This window comes from Carassius auratus, chromosome 9, assembly GCF_003368295.1.
Source record: "Carassius auratus strain Wakin chromosome 9, ASM336829v1, whole genome shotgun sequence".
Lineage (NCBI taxonomy): Eukaryota > Metazoa > Chordata > Actinopteri > Cypriniformes > Cyprinidae > Carassius > Carassius auratus.
The window spans coordinates 15,878,682-15,894,921 of record NC_039251.1 but is presented as its reverse complement, the minus strand read 5'-3'; the positions used below and the strand labels follow the sequence as shown (position 1 = coordinate 15,894,921).

Genomic DNA, 16,240 nt, shown 5'->3' with positions numbered 1-16,240 from the left:
CACTATAACCACACTAACTACACACTTCCTCCCCGTAATCACTGAAGAAGAGTCTTAAAGCGGCAGGCACCCAGAAACGTCAGAGCCTTTTATACAGTAGTGATAGAAAAAAATGGAACAATTTTAAAAATCATGCAAATTCACTGACACATTCCATATTAACTTTCTTCTAGATCGTTTTTATGACATTAATTGAATCAGCTCTTAGACCTGTGCAATGCCTAGGCCTAAAGTGTCAAACTCAAATTTTTTGTTGACATAGAAGTGGAACAAAAACAGAAATGAGTAAAAGCTGGAATATTTCAATTTATTGCATTTACAATTCTCACCCACATGAGAGCATTTTTCTTGGAAACTGTGGACAGGTGTTAGAGTGTGGTCAATTATTAATATTATTCTTACTGTATTCTCACTAGCAAGGACCATGTAACCTGAATTAGCTAAATTTAATTGAAATATTAATTTCCTCTAAAAATAAAACATAATTGAAAAAGGAAGGTGCATCCACAAAAGAAAATAAGTTGAAAATATTTTTTTCTAAAATCCTCTCATCTGACACTAATATTAATTAATTACATTAATTACAAAGACATTAATTAACATGCATTAAAACAACTAATTTTACAATGTAATGTCAAAAAAACAGTATACTGTATAAAAACAGTAAAATAAGTGTTATTTTAAATAAAAATGCCTTTAAAAAGGCAACAGTCAAGTAGACATCATCTAAAAGCAAACTGCTTTGAAAAGTGCACAGTTATTTATACAGAAGCATTTGCTTTGACGGGCTCCTCTTGCTCCTTTTGCCTGTCAATAAACTGCAGGTCAATGGATGTGGCCGGGACCAGCAGAGTTCGTGTGATCGGCTTCACAGTCCTTCCTGAAGGGTCTGGATGCACTTCATAATGTTTAATTAACTGCAAAAAGAAAAAAAAAAAAGAAATTAAGTCATATTGACCTTAACATGCACGGTTTATTCAAGTTTAAAGTTAAGGAAACATGGAAACATGCTGAATACATGAATCTTAGTTACTCATTGATAAGCAGGACTATCTCTGTAATAGTGGAGGAGGTTGAGGAGACCAAAGGTGAAGGACTGAAGATAAGGCAAGGATCCAAAACAAACACCGCTAAACTGGGTCAGGAAAATCACAGCTGACATACATGGGTTTTATACTATTTAAACTCATTAAAATATTTAAAATCAGAACCTGAATCCAGATTTTCAATGTGGCCTCAGACTTCTGAGCCTCACTCTATAGTTTATAGAAGCAAAACTCTGAGAGGTACAAGAACTTCTTTTCATTTCATAACAGAAACATCTGTGAAATGTGTTCTTACGCGGGACAAGAGGAGGTACATCTCTAGTTCAGCCACTCTGCGGCCCAGGCAGGCGCGGATGCCAAAGCCAAACGGCACAGACCCGAAGGGATGCTGGTTTAACTGCTTCTCCCCCCGGATCCAGCGCTGAGGGAGGAAGGCAGATGGATTGGGAAACACCTTCTCATCGTAGGACACTGCAAAGTGGCAGAGGTGGAAAAGAGTCTGGAAAACACAGCATAAACCGCGCTGATCAGTTTGGACATCTATTTACTGGTACCAAACTGAATGTACATCAGATTCCAGCTGTATTTGTTTTTAGAGACTTCAGCTTACATTTTTAGGGAAGAGGTGGCCACCCACCACTATTTCTCTTTCAGCAACGACACGAGCATTCCCAGGAACCACCGGATATAAACTGAGAAAACACGTTTGGAGGAGTCATTAGCAAGCTAACACAACACTGTTTTCATTACTTTGACATGCTTTTCATGAAACAGTTAACCCAAGACTGTATATTTACTAAAAATGTACTCGCCCTCAGGCAGTCAAAATGTAGATGAGTTTGTTTCTTCATCAGAACATACAGTATTTCGAAAAAATTAGCACCGCATCACTTGCTCACCAGTGGATCGTCTGCAGTGAATGGGTGCCGTGAGAATGAGAGTCCAAACAACTGATAAAAACATCACAATAATCCACAAGTTGACTCCTGCCCATGAATTAATGTTATGTGAAGTGAAATGTTTGTAATAAGCAAATACATTGTTAAGACATTTTTATTTTCAAACCATTGCTTCCAGCTAAAATATGAGTCCTTCAATCATAATACTGCTTTCTTCAATTTCTCCACTGATTGACTAGAGCTTGTGATGTTTTTATCAGCTGTTTGGACTCTCATTCTGACGGCACCCATTCATTGCAGATGATCCAAAACCTGTTCTAAAGAAAAAACAAACTCCTCTACATCTTCGAATGCCTGAGGGTGAGTGCATTTTAAGCATCAATTTTAAGCAATGGGGTGAACTATCCCTTTAAATACGTTTATAACAGTATAACTGAGAGATACTATACCGAAGAGTCTCTCTAATGATGGCCTTTAGTAATGGCATCCTGTTAATGTCTTCACTGCAGGGCACTTTGTCACCCGGGCAGACACTGGTAATCTCCTCATACAGCTTCTGCTGGATCTCTGGCTCTCGTGCCAAGTGATAAAGCACCCAGGAAATAGTGTTTGATGTCTAAAATGAGCATGTATCAAAAAAGCAAAATCTTAAATACATTGCAAATACTACTGATGCTTATTTATTGCTTATTTGTTATAAATGGCAAGATTAGAAATGCATTGCCTCCGTAAAGAGTGAAGATACTTACAGTGTCGACTCCTGCCAGCAGAAGCTCAGTAATGCTTCCTAAAACCTCAGTGAAGGACATCTGTTCACTGGTCAGGAGGTGTGTGAGATACTCGCCCTCCACTGGCTGCCCATGTTTCACCCTTTCCTGAATCTCTGCCATCTTCTTCTGCACTAGTTCGTCCGCTGTCCAAAAAAAATATAACTGCATATTTGAAGATGACTGGCATACTGTGACCTATTGAGTATAGTTTGACTAGAGACACTTTACACTATTGTACAAATGTTTGGGGGATTTTTTAATGTTTAGTCTCTTATTCTCACAGACTGCATTTATTGGATATAAAATACAGTTAAAACAGTAACATCAATAATATTTTTAAAAAAAAGTAAAAAAAAAAAAAAAAAAAAAAAATATATATATATATATATATATATATATATATATATATATATACAGTGCCCTCCACAATTATTGGCACCCCTGTTTAAGATGTGGTCGTGGACTTCTAAGAATTCTACTTTTTTTTTTTTAAACAACATAGAACCCAAATGCAAAAAATGAGAAAAATCCAACCTTTTATTTAAGTACATTACTTTGGTGGTAAAACAAAAATCACACATTTAAGAAAAAAAAAAAAAATGAGTCCCACAATTATTGGCACCCCTGATGTTAATACTTTGTACAACCCCCTTTTGCCAACAAGACAGCCCTTAATCTCCTCCTATAACATTTCACAAGATTGGAGAACACAGAGAGAGGGATCTTTGACCATTCTTCTTTGCACAATCTTTCTAGATCATTCAGTGTCCTGGGTCCTCTCTTATGCACTCTCCTCTTTAGCCCGCCCCACAGGTTTTCGATTGGGTTGAGGTCTGGGGACTGAGATGGCCATGGAAGGACCTTGAGTTTGTGCCTGCTGAACCATTTTTGTGTAGATTTTGCCACATGTTTTGGATCATTATCCTGCTGAAAGACCCAATGACGGCCCATCTTCAGCTTTCTGGCAGAGGCCATCAGGTTTTAATTTAAAATGTCCTGGTAGTTCAAAGCGTTCATAATGCCATGCACCCTAACAAGGTTCCCAGGGCCTTTGGAAGAGAAGCAGCCCCACAGCATCACAGATCCTCCACCATACTTCACGGTGGGCATGCGGTGCTTTTCGGCTTACTCATCTTTTGTTTTTCGCCAGAACCACTTATAGTGTTTGTTGCCAAAAAGCTCAATCTTAGTCTCATCTGACCAAAGCACACAATCCCAGTTGAAGTCCCAGTGCCGCTTAGCAAACTCCAGACGTTTACGTTTGTGAGTGTTTGTGAGAAAAGGCCTTTTCCTTGCATGCCTCCCAAACAACTTGTTGGCATGTAGAGAGTGTCTGATGGTTGTTTAGGAGATTTTGTGACCCCAAAATGCAACTCTTTGATGCAATTCTGTGACAGTCAGCTTAGGATTTTTTTTTACTTCTCTTACCATCCTCCTCACTGTGCGTTGTGGCAAGATAAACTTGGGACCTCTTCCAGCCTTGTTTGTCACTGTTCCAGTTGTTTTAAACTTCTTAATGATTCCTCTGACTGTAGATACGGGCAAGTGAAGGCGAGTGGCTATTTTCTTGTAGCCATTGCCTGACTTATGAAGGTCGACACACATCTGCCTTACTTGAATGGTGTGTTCTCTTGTCTTTGCCATGTTGACAAATGGGTAAGAGAATTAGGCCTCTGTGTCACGTCATATTTATACCCCAGGTCATGAATTACTAATTAAAAGTTCCTAGATACCCTGACCAACTTTAGCAACTACAGAAAAATATATATAAAAAAAATCCATTAAATTTTCAGCAGAATTGTTAGGGGTGCCAATAATTGTGGGACACATGATTTCAAGTTTTTTTTTTTTTTAACACCAAAGTCATGTACTTAAATAAAAGTTTGGATTTTTTCTTTTTTTGCATTTGGGTTCTATGTTGTTTAAAAAAAAAAAGGATAATTTTTAGAAGTCCACGACCACATCTTAAACAGGGGTGCCAATAATTGTGGAGGGCACTGTATATATATATATATATATATATATATATATATATATATATATATAATATTTTAGATTATGATTATATATTTATATAATTATTAATATTAATTAAAAATATATATATTTTAATATATCCATATATTTAATAAATCAATATATTTAAAAAATGTAATTTATTCCTGTGTTGGGAAAGCTGAATTTAGGGCTCAAGAAACATTTCTTACTAATATTATCAATATTGAAATATTTGTGCTGCTTAATATTTTTGTGGAAAGTATCAATAATTTATTTTTTCAGGTTTCTTTGATAAATAGAAAGTTAAAAAGAAACAGCATTTATTTGAAACAGAAATCTTTTGCAACATTATAAATGACTTTACTGTCCCTTTTGATCAGTATAATGTATCTTTGCTGAATAAAAATATTAATTTACTTCATAAAAAAAAAACTTACCAATCCCAAACTTGTGCAAATAAACATTACAACAATGAAAAAAAGTTTTTCATAACAATATATATATATATATTTTTTATACATTTTATTTTTAAAACATTATCTATTAAACATGAAAATAATAGTAATAGACTCACCAACTTTGAACAAATGGTCCCAAACAGCCACAAAATGCTTCCAAAAAGGCATGTAGGGCCAGAGAGATTTAGGGAACAGGATCACGATGGGAGAAAGACGAAACATTTCCCCAACAGAGAAGATAAACTTCTGTGTTTCTTCAGGAACCACTTCATTCAGACACCCCATACGAGTTTCAAACAACACTGAGCATATTCCTAATGAAGGAAAGACAAAAAAAAATTAATTCGACATGAACCGAGAGAAATGAACCAAGAGAAATGAACCAAGAGAAAACATTACCGTCTCCAGCTGTGAGAGGGCGCTCTATGCTGCTCTGTTCTCCTGTAGTCTACACTGAAGACATAGAGCGCCCTCTCGCAGCTGTAGACGGTAATGTTTTCTCTTGGTTCTTGGTTCTAAATAAATGCGACTTATAGTCCAGTCCGACTTATATATGTTTTTTTCCTCATCATGATGTTTTTTTGGACTGATGCGACTTATACTCAGGTGCGACTTATAGTCCGAAAAATACGGTATATATAAATAAATTATAGCGTATGTGTGTGTGCAATTATAAAAATACACAGGAACAAAATAATGCAAAAATATTAGTACACAATCTTATCTTTAAGGCTCTAAATATTAGAGCGTAATTGCTTTCCATGTATTTTTATAACCCTAATCTATTAGACTAGTTTAACTAAAGTCAACTGCAGATGACCTGAAGCTATGAACTTGTCAAGGCCAATGCTCTTTATAGGATGGCCTCTCTTATCTAATGCATGAATGTGTGGCATTGACCCTTTGTACTCACCTGATTCATTAAAATTCATGGCATAATTCAATATCTTGACCTTGAAATTTCTCAATATGTTATAGCCTACCTTCAAAGGCAAACTTGTAGAGTTCTCCTGCCACATCATACACCATAAGGTCGTTGCCTTTTGTTGTCCTAAGCTTTGCCACCTTCTCGATAAAGTCACTCACCACACCATTAATGGCACTGGTGTACGAGGACACATGTTTGGGCTTTAGCATGCGAGGATTCAGGATGCTTCTAATGCGCTGCCACTCCGCTCCCATTCTGAAACAGGACAATAAATACATAATGAGTTCTGTCATTTCTTTCAGCATAACGACTTTCTCATACATCTTTGCATGATAATTTGATAACAAAAAAAGTGGACATTTTATATTCGAAATATGTTCCAAACATTGCTCTCATGGTCAGTTTATAGATGACCTCTGAACACTGAATGAGTAAGCCCTCGTTTTTCTCATTTATGTTTGGAGGTTGTTATGGCTCCTCAAATCCAGTTTTCTCACTAACACTTGCATTTATCTTATCGTCTGCCTCAGTTGTCATCCTTCACACAGATTTCAATGCAATTTCATTGTTCACTGTAAGATCTCAAAAACAATTCCCTATTCATTCCCACTAAAATGGGTTTAGCATACAAATTCCATTAGGTTTTGGTTTACTATTCAACGGACACAATGTGTGTCTTCAGTCATTACTCACTTTCTTTTTCTGTTCTGAGTGAGCCTAAGAGATTAACAGAGACACAGGGTGAAACATACAGGCACACCTATAGGGCCATAACACTAAGCAATCAATTGCAAGCTCCTAGTTACTAAATGCATGTTCAGACGTGCACTACATTTGTGGCTTCATAACATCTGCACATTTTTATGTACAGTATTGTTCAAAATAATAGCAGTACAATGTGACTAACCAGAATAATCAAGGTTTTTCATATATTTTTTTATTGCTACGTGGCAAACAAGTTACCAGTAGGTTCAGTAGATTCTCAGAAAACAAATGAGACCAAGCATTCATGATATGCACGCTCTTAAGGCTGTGCAATTGGGCAATTAGTTGAATTAGTTGAAAGGTGTGTGTTCAAAAAAATAGCAGTGTGGCATTCAATCACTGAGGTCATCAATTTTGTGAAGAAACAGGTGTGAATCAGGTGGCCCCTATTTAAGGATGAAGCCAACACTTGTTGAACATGCATTTGAAAGCTGAGGAAAATGGGTCGTTCAAGACATTGTTCAGAAGAACAGCGTACTTTGATTAAAAAGTTGATTAGAGAGGGGAAAACCTATAAAGAGGTGCAAAAAATGATAGGCTGTTCAGCTAAAATGATCTCCAATGCCTTAAAATGGAGAGCAAAACCAGAGAGACGTGGAAGAAAACGGAAGACAACCATCAAAATGGATAGAAGAATAACCAGAATGGCAAAGGCTCAGCCAATGATCACCTCCAGGATGATCAAAGACAGTCTGGAGTTACCTGTAAGTACTGTGACAGTTAGAAGACGTCTGTGTGAAGCTAATCTATTTTCAAGAATCCCCCGCAAAGTCCCTCTGTTAAAAAAAAGGCATGTGCAGAAGAGGTTACAATTTGCCAAAGAACACATCAACTGGCCTAAAGAGAAATGGAGGAACATTTTGTGGACTGATGAGAGTAAAATTGTTCTTTTTGGGTCCAAGGGCCACAGGCAGTTTGTGAGACGACCCCCAAACTCTGAATTCAAGCCACAGTACACAGTGAAGACAGTGAAGCATGGAGGTGCAAGCATCATGATATGGGCATGTTTCTCCTACTATGGTGTTGGGCCTATTTATCGCATACCAGGGATCATGGATCAGTTTGCATATGTTAAAATACTTGAAGAGGTCATGTTGCCCTATGCTGAAGAGGACATGCCCTTGAAATGGTTGTTTCAACAAGACAATGACCCAAAACACACTAGTAAACGGGCAAAGTCTTGGTTCCAAACCAACAAAATTAATGTTATGGAGTGGCCAGCCCAATCTCCAGACCTTAATCCAATTGAGAACTTGTGGGGTGATATCAAAAATGCTGTTTCTGAAGCAAAACCAAGAAATGTGAATGAATTGTGGAATGTTGTTAAAGAATCATGGAGTGGAATAACAGCTGAGAGGTGCCACAAGTTGGTTGACTCCATGCCACACAGATGTCAAGCAGTTTTAAAAAACTGTGGTCATACAACTAAATATTAGTTTAGTGATTCACAGGATTGCTAAATCCCAGAAAAAAAAAATGTTTGTACAAAATAGTTTTGAGTTTGTACAGTCAAAGGTAGACACTGCTATTTTTTTGAACACACCCCTTTCAACTAATTGCCCAATTGCACAGCCTTAAGAGCGTGCATATCATGAATGCTGGGTCTCATTTGTTTTCTGACAATCTACTGAACCTACTGGTAACTTGTTTGCCACGTAGCAATAAAAAATATACTAAAAACCTTGATTATTCTGGTTAGTCACATTGTACTGCTATTATTTTGAACAAGACTGTATACTTATGCAGCAGCGCAATATGAGTGCAATCAATGCATTTAAATAACAGAGGAATGGTTTGCCAATAATACTGGGGTCTCCAGTGTTACTCACTCTGTGAGGGGTCCATAAGCATGATTCCGGAGTTTTCGGTAGCCTCTCCAGTGGGGCATGTCAGTACGGATGGGATGGCGACCCTCTTGCCGTAGAACCTGTTCTATGAGGTCTGCATTGGCCACATTAACAACAACCAGTGGTCCATATTTGGACTTCCAAAGGGGGCCGTAGATTTTGCTGTGCTCTATCTGCATTAATTACACATTTGAGTATAAATAAAGATTAATGTTACATATCATCATAATTAACTGCCCTTTAGGGTGTTGTTTAATATAGAAAACACACACACACACACACACACACCACACACACACACACACACACACACACACACTATATCTATATGTATATCTATCTATCTATATATGAAGAGTTCAGACGCAAAAGCCTTTAAATGCCATCTAAAATTTTCATCTTAAATTTTGATTTTTATCAGGCTCCTATATTTATGTTCAGTTATTTCACTAATAGTCTGGCAAAGGACCTGCACATTGCCATTAAAGTAAAATGACTCAACCTAAGCAGGAGCTTGATAAAAATCCAAAGTTTAGATGCAAACTTCAGATTGCATTTAGAGGCTTTTGCATCTGAACTCTTCATATATATATATATATTTATATATATTTATATATATTTATAGATATATACATATATATATATATATATATATATATATATATACACATATATATATATATATATATACATATATACATATATATATATATATATATATATATATATATATATATATATATATATATATATAAATCAACGATATAAAAACCAAACATAACTTTCCCGGCAGGAATGTATACAATCATTTGGAGATTAAAAGTGTTCTTAACTGAACCTTCTTATGAATCTTTACCTGCATTTGATGTGTCGTTTGAAAATAACCTTTCCCAAAGAGCCAGTATAATGATGTCAGGAAGCTAGGACCATCCAAGTCGTCCATGGTTTGTTGTTTATCACCACCAGTTATTAATGTGCTGGTCGTCCGAGTGCAGAATACCGATGTCAGGCATTTTATTCCTCCGTACTCCTGCTTGCATAAAAATAACGCAGATCTCAGCATTGAATTGAAAAGCATGTCTATTCTCGCAGTGCACAGTTCAGTCTGTACAATAGTCCTGTTAGAGCAGTGTGCTTCCTTGTAATGGCAGGGCGACTCTTAGCTCCTCTGCATATGAACTTATATAGCCACACTGCAAATGAACTTGAGTGAACTCGCTTGTTATCGAGGGTAACTGTAGCCTGTTCCTGTTTAATGTCCACAACAAACATTTACTTTCACGACAACCATTGTTTCTTCCAAAATACAACTATTACTACTATAAAATCGTAATAATCAACAATTTAAGAATAAGCACATTACAGGCGTATTACAGTAATTTTAAGTGAATGCACACTACCGATCAAAAAAAGTATCTCATGCTCATCAAGGCTGCATTTATTTATTTGACGTCTTCAGTGTCACATGATCCTTTCGAGATCGTTCCAATATGCAGATTTAGAATAGAATGTTCAAAATAATAGTATTTGTTTGAAATAGAAATATATATTTTGCAACAATAGGCTAATATGTAAAAGACTTAACTATCACTTCTGATCAATTAAATGCGGCAAAGAATCTGTTGAAGGCATTGGCCTTTTTCGGTGTTGCTACAGAAAGACCTTTTGAAATAAGTTAAATTATCTGAAATGTGTAAAGATTTTACCTGTTTTTTTTTTTATTATTATTACTTTTTGTAATGGTGTTAAAGGGTTAGTTCACCCAAAAATCTAAATTATGACATTATTAACTCACCCTGATGTCATTCCAAACCCGTGAGACCTCCGTTTATCTTCGGAACACAGTTTAAGATATTTTAGATTTAGTCTGAAAGAGTATCCCGGAGTAATGCATTTACTCAAACAATAGTACACTGACTGAACTGCTGTGAAGAGAGAACTGAAGATGAACACCGAGCCGAGCCAGATAATGAACGAAAGATTTACTCGTTCACGAGTCAAGAACCAGTTTCATCGGTTTTCACTCAGAGGGAGTGTCAGCCATGTTAAAAAAAGTTAACAGCTTAAGTCATTTGCTATTTTTGGACCAAAATGTATTTTCGATGCTTCAAAAAATTCTAACTGACCCTCTGATGTCACATGGACTACTTTGATGATGTTTTTCTTACCTTTCTGGACATGGACAGTAGACGTACACACAGTTTCAATGGAGGGACCTAGAGCTCTCGGACTAAATCTAAAATATCTTAAACTGTGTTCTGAAGATAAACGGAGGTCTCACAGGTTTGGAACGACATGAGGGTGCGTTATTAATGACATCATTTAGATTTTTGGGTGAACTAACCCTTTAAAAATCAACAACTTCATGTCCCCATGCATTGCACAATAGAGATACTGTTACAGGCAAGTACACACACACACACACACACACACACACACAAAATTTGCATACACACTTGCTCAGGGCCATAGTAACTTTGCTTCAGAAACAACCTAATGCTTGTCAAACAGTTTCTTTAGTCTCGACAGAAAAGATGCATGTCTTATAAACCACTGCATAATGTTGAAAAAGATTTCAATATAATTAGAGCAATAATTCCTATCTCACAAATACTCAGTCAGACTTGAACAAGTTAATTCTGCCATAACTTGAAGGTCAATTAACATACTTACTTTGCAGCTCAGATGCTGCTATATGATGATGTGCTGCTATATTGAGACAATAAAATGATCAACAAATAAACACCACAAAACAAATCTTTATTAGTCTACACACAATTTTAATGATCAAACCTCTCACAGAACTACATTTAACCACATCAGTCAACCCTGCTATAATAATGGCACATCATATTTTGCAATTAGTGCTCAAGAAAGGTTGGCTAAGGACATCCTTTAAGAGTTTGAGTGTTGCTTTTGGGCCTTCCAGAGGCAGATAGTAAGACATACACAACACAGAGACTTCTACCTCTAAATAGAGATCATATTTTAGGGAACCCAAGCAGGAATAAAAAATAAATGGGTTTACTTCAATGTAAGAGAATGGGATGGATAGTCAAAATACACCTTATATACAAGGCACAGTTTGTCATGAACAAATGTCTCTGAATCAACAAAAGAGACAAATTCAAGTATTGCAGGTCGGCTAAATATCTGAGATTGAGCTTGGCATCTTAATGCACTAGGGCTCATTAAGACTCCTTATAAAATGCTGCTAAATCACTTGTGCTTGAGTATGTTAAGCCTCAAAAAATATAGAGATGAAAAGAAGACCATGGTGATCTTTCTAAACAGCTATTTCACAAACAGATATAATACTATAACCTCTGGATAAGTAATTATAGCACATTCCTATAAAACTAACATCTATGCAGTAGCATTCTCAACAAAATAAATACTTTTTCTTAATTTACTAATACAGCAAACCCCCCCAGCTATGTGTCCATTGGCACAGCTTGTGCTGATGCAAGTATTACTAAGAAACTGGGGGAAAGAAAAAAAAGAAGAAGTCGTAACTGAGAAGTTGACAGGGATTTGGTTTCAGGTATCACAAAGTTTTAACTAGTAAATGTACTTCCTGAGCACCTGACCCTCTTTCAGCATCAGGTGTCCCACACATCATTGCGGTTAGTCATCGTCACTTTCACTCCCAGACTCACTCAACTGGAGATCATTTTCTGAAATAAATCGAAACATTGGTATATTAGACACATAAAACAGAGTGGCAGACCATCCAAGATCACCCAGAAGCCCTGAAACTCACTGAGTGTGTTCATGAAATGCTCGCTGCTTTCCTCCACACGGCTTTGAGAGGTGCTCTGGTGGGGAGCTGGGGCCACATTATGCGGGGGGCGATCCTCATCCTCGGAGTCACTGCTGCTGGAGCTGTCCCCGCTACTGGAGGAGGAGGAACTGTGGGAATCTGAGGAGCTGTCTCCGCTGCTCATCTGATCCATGACACGCGCCTCGGCCATCAGCTCTACACAAACACACAAAACTGAATTATCAGCAGTCATAACTGCAGTCTTCGTGATCCATCAGAAATCATTCTAATATGCTGATTTGTTGCTCAATTGTTTAAAAAAACACCCACAATGTTAAAAAATAGTTGTGCTGCTTAATATTTTTGTAGAATCAACTTTTTTATGATTCTTTTATGAATTAATGTTTTTTTTTTTAAGTCTTTACTGTCATATTTGATCAATTTAATATATTCTTGCAAAATAAAAGTATTTATTTAAAAATAAAAATTATTTTTAAATATACTGACCCTAAACTTTTGAACAGTAATGTACTTTTGTCTGTTTTACCATTTCCACACATGCTTTTGGATTACGGCTCTGTAATCAAGCTGGTGTCTTGCTGATTATACTGACTGAACTGATTAAAACCCTAATTTCAGTGTTTCCAGATACTGTCAAGACATAGTACCTCGCTCAATATCATCCATGGGGGGTGATGGAGACATTTTCTCCTTGGGAGGAGAGCTCTTGGTGCTGGATGGAGGCTTGTTTCCACTGCCGGTCTTCATCTGCTGACTCAGCCTGCTGGTTTGTTGCTCCAGCCGTGACTGAATTTTACTGCTTCCTTCAGCCCTGTAAGGAAATGCAAATACGACAATTTGTTTACTTTAATGCTTTAACGGAGTATAAAATGAAATAAATGATAAATCAATATGATTTGGAACACAAAAGCAGTATACCTGGTCTTCTTGACTGCAATGTTGCTGCTGAGTTTCTCCAGACGATACTCTCCTGTGTCATGGTTAACGATGAGAACACATTCTTTCATATAAGGCCTTTTGGAACCTTTAAATACGGTGACAGGTGCCGTGGATCCCTGTAGAGATTGATGGGAAAGAAGATTCAGATTTATCATCAATGTTACTGTACATAGAAGGTTTTTTTTGTTGTTGTTTTTGTGGAAGTAAGGTTACTGAACCTACCTCTAAGTTTGGTAGTGTGACTGTAACTTGCTCTCCTTTGCCCACTTCCAGCTCGCCCTCACATGTTGTGTCTATGGAGGCTGGTTTGAAATCATCTATGATCAGGAAGAAAACATTCATATTTCATAATAACTATGTGTGCAATTGCTGACATCAGAAGTAGTGTAGTGCCAATGCAGAACCTACAGAGGGCGCGTGTTTCCTATTGTGAAGGAAAGTCAATACTTTCTCATGAATTAATTTTAAACCACAGCTTTTCAGAGTAAAGAAAATGGTTTTCGTTTGGGTAGGATTCCATTATAAGCGCAAATGCTTTTTTTATTATTGCCAAATAACATTAAAAAATGAGTTAACCAGATGCCATACAGCAAAAACTACTGGGCATGCGCACATCAATACGGCGTAATTTTTCCTCACACTGTACAACAATTACTATTTTTGCTGAATTATAAGAGGTAGGTTTAGGGTTGGGGTAGGTGTAGACGTTAATAAAACACAATTTAATATGTAGAAAAATAAATTTATTGTTAGCTTCTGGTTTTTGCTCTATCCCTTCTAACGTTATCCACAACCGCAAGGTGGAAAAGCACATAGCTGCCTTCTCATATGCCTGTGCACGTTGTTTGAAAACAACTTATGGTTTCAGTATCAACGTAAAAAAACAGACCCTTTTTTCAAAATATAATTTATTTTTATGTGTTTATATAAATATGCTAATAAAGAGATAATGTAAAAGATGACACTTACATCGTACCGTGTGGAATGCACTTTTAGGTTGTTTCTCAAAGGTTTCGCCTAGTTTGAGCACGTGTTCTTGATTGTCAAAGTTTGAATATGCTGTTCCATTCATTCTAGTCACAATTTTGTAATCATATGTTAACAGTTTTTAACTTTATGCTTGGTTCGATACCAACTACGGCAGAAATAGACACCTCACTTCTGGAGTATGGACCCGTTGCTTGCGCTTGCTACGCTGTGATTGGCTGTGTTTGCGGAGTTAGTCACGCTTCATTTGAGCATTTCTCCACTGTAATTGGCTAAGAACACTGTCAGTCAACGCTGACGCAACGTCAGACGGAAGTGTCCATTTTTTAACCCCAACCCACGGGGGCCCTCTAGTGCTCTTTAAGAAAATGGAACTTTTTAAATAACAAATTCTAGTCGCTTTTCAGTAGCACTAGCAGCAACACAAAAAATATTGCCCCGTAGTTTAAGTCCAGAAATATATATTTAAGGTATGTTCAAAGCTGGTAATTTAACATATAATAAATTAATAATAAAATTAATAATTATTTTACATCGTATTTAACAAATTATACTTCCATATCAGCGGAATAATTTCACATTTTGACTATAGAGTAGCACAAACGTGCAATTTTATGCCATTTACGTACTTTGAAAAAACAGTGTAGGCTACTCTGATTTCCATTCACACAGACAGATTACGGGGTAGTAGGCAGCTTTCTCGGGGGTCGTCGCCAGCCGGTTCATTCACAAACATCACGTGTGTCCCGCCTGTAACCGGCAGAATCGTGTTTGGATGAAACCGTCACGCCGTCCTCTCTAGGAAACCAGTGACTGTAAGTATGAGCATGTACCAAACAGTCATTGGACCTGTATCTAGATTTGAATGAGTCGGTTGTGATGAATGTGATTCACGGCGTTTAGTTCATTAACAGCGCAGACTAAATGAATGGACTGTCGAGTTTTCATTTATTATTTGTAAGTGAGGTTTTCCATCCTGCAAGCGTCTTTCAGTTTACTCCTAAGCTTCGGCTTTGATTTCTTCATAGGAGGATACCCTAATTAAAGCAACAGCTTTATTTGTGGATGTCATTCATAAGCAAATACAGAAGTGCAGGATCTCTGAATACTAAATTCTTATCTCTACATATTATCATTAAAAGTCAATAGAAACTGAGATGGGGGCAGCAGACGCATGTGATTGGAGGGAATTAGCAGGTTGCTGGGTGACTGTCTTCACTCTTAAGACCAATTATGGGGTGAAGATGACTGGAAATCTGCCATTATTTGTCCATTACAGATGGAGACCAGCTGACATTCTTAGATAGACGTTCTGCATTTGATCCCAATAACAAATCTAATCATATATATATATATATATATATATATATATATATATATATATATATATATATATATGTATGTATATTGAAAATGGACATTATACCTGTAACTGCACAACATATTCTTTTAAATATATATTTTAAAGATTAAAACCACATTGAAAATCTTTTTATCATGTAATCATCATAACATTGATCTTGCACCTTAGAGGTCATGCAATCTCAAGAAATTCCTAACTCGTAATGAAAGAAAACTATTAGAATAAAGTGGCATTGGCATATGTTGCACACAGGCACGGTGGACTCAGAAATGGTGGAGAGAGGATGATTGTTCTCCATTAAATGATTGGCTGAGATCAGGACTCCTGCGCACACAGACTGCATTATCTAAGTAATGGTCATCAGGGGAGGCATTACAGGATTGCTGTTCTTTCCTCAGTTGCTTACTGGACAAATAAAGTTGCAGTTAAATTTAATGAGAGCCGACAGCTGTTCTC

At 36.8% G+C, this 16,240-nt stretch overlaps 2 protein-coding genes across 2 annotated transcripts; both read right to left on the bottom strand.

The window, feature by feature from the left end:
• Window positions 1-674: 674 nt before the first annotated feature.
• Window positions 675-10,029, bottom strand: LOC113108503 (sterol 26-hydroxylase, mitochondrial-like). Its single transcript, XM_026271677.1, has 9 exons — window positions 9,568-10,029; window positions 8,694-8,884; window positions 6,155-6,354; window positions 5,288-5,485; window positions 2,695-2,858; window positions 2,395-2,561; window positions 1,657-1,738; window positions 1,342-1,545; window positions 675-917 (listed from the first exon to the last, which is right to left on the bottom strand). Exons 1-9 carry the CDS (start codon window positions 9,787-9,789, stop codon window positions 762-764), a joined length of 1,584 nt encoding a protein of 527 aa, XP_026127462.1. The 5' UTR covers window positions 9,790-10,029; the 3' UTR covers window positions 675-761.
• A 1,421-nt stretch (window positions 10,030-11,450) lies between these two features.
• Window positions 11,451-14,560, bottom strand: LOC113108502 (ELL-associated factor 2-like). The gene is made up of 6 exons (XM_026271676.1): window positions 14,404-14,560; window positions 13,657-13,751; window positions 13,414-13,550; window positions 13,143-13,306; window positions 12,475-12,690; window positions 11,451-12,388 (listed from the first exon to the last, which is right to left on the bottom strand). Exons 1-6 carry the CDS (start codon window positions 14,504-14,506, stop codon window positions 12,339-12,341), a joined length of 765 nt encoding a protein of 254 aa, XP_026127461.1. The 5' UTR covers window positions 14,507-14,560; the 3' UTR covers window positions 11,451-12,338.
• Between the last annotated feature and the right edge of the window lie 1,680 nt (window positions 14,561-16,240).

Coding starts and splice junctions, on each gene's coding strand:
- LOC113108503 (XM_026271677.1), bottom strand. CDS start 9,789: ATGCTTTTCAATTCAATGCTGAGATCTGCGTTATTTTTATGCAAGCAG. Junction 6,355..8,693: donor GCTTATGGACCCCTCACAGA/GTGAGTAACACT, acceptor GTCCTGTTTCAG/AATGGGAGCGGAGTGGCAGC. Junction 1,546..1,656: donor GCCACCTCTTCCCTAAAAAT/GTAAGCTGAAGT, acceptor TGTGTTTTCCAG/ACTCTTTTCCACCTCTGCCA.
- LOC113108502 (XM_026271676.1), bottom strand. CDS start 14,506: ATGAATGGAACAGCATATTCAAACTTTGACAATCAAGAACACGTGCTC. Junction 13,752..14,403: donor TGCATTCCACACGGTACGAT/GTAAGTGTCATC, acceptor TCCTGATCATAG/ATGATTTCAAACCAGCCTCC. Junction 12,691..13,142: donor CATGGATGATATTGAGCGAG/GTACTATGTCTT, acceptor GTGTTTGTGTAG/AGCTGATGGCCGAGGCGCGT.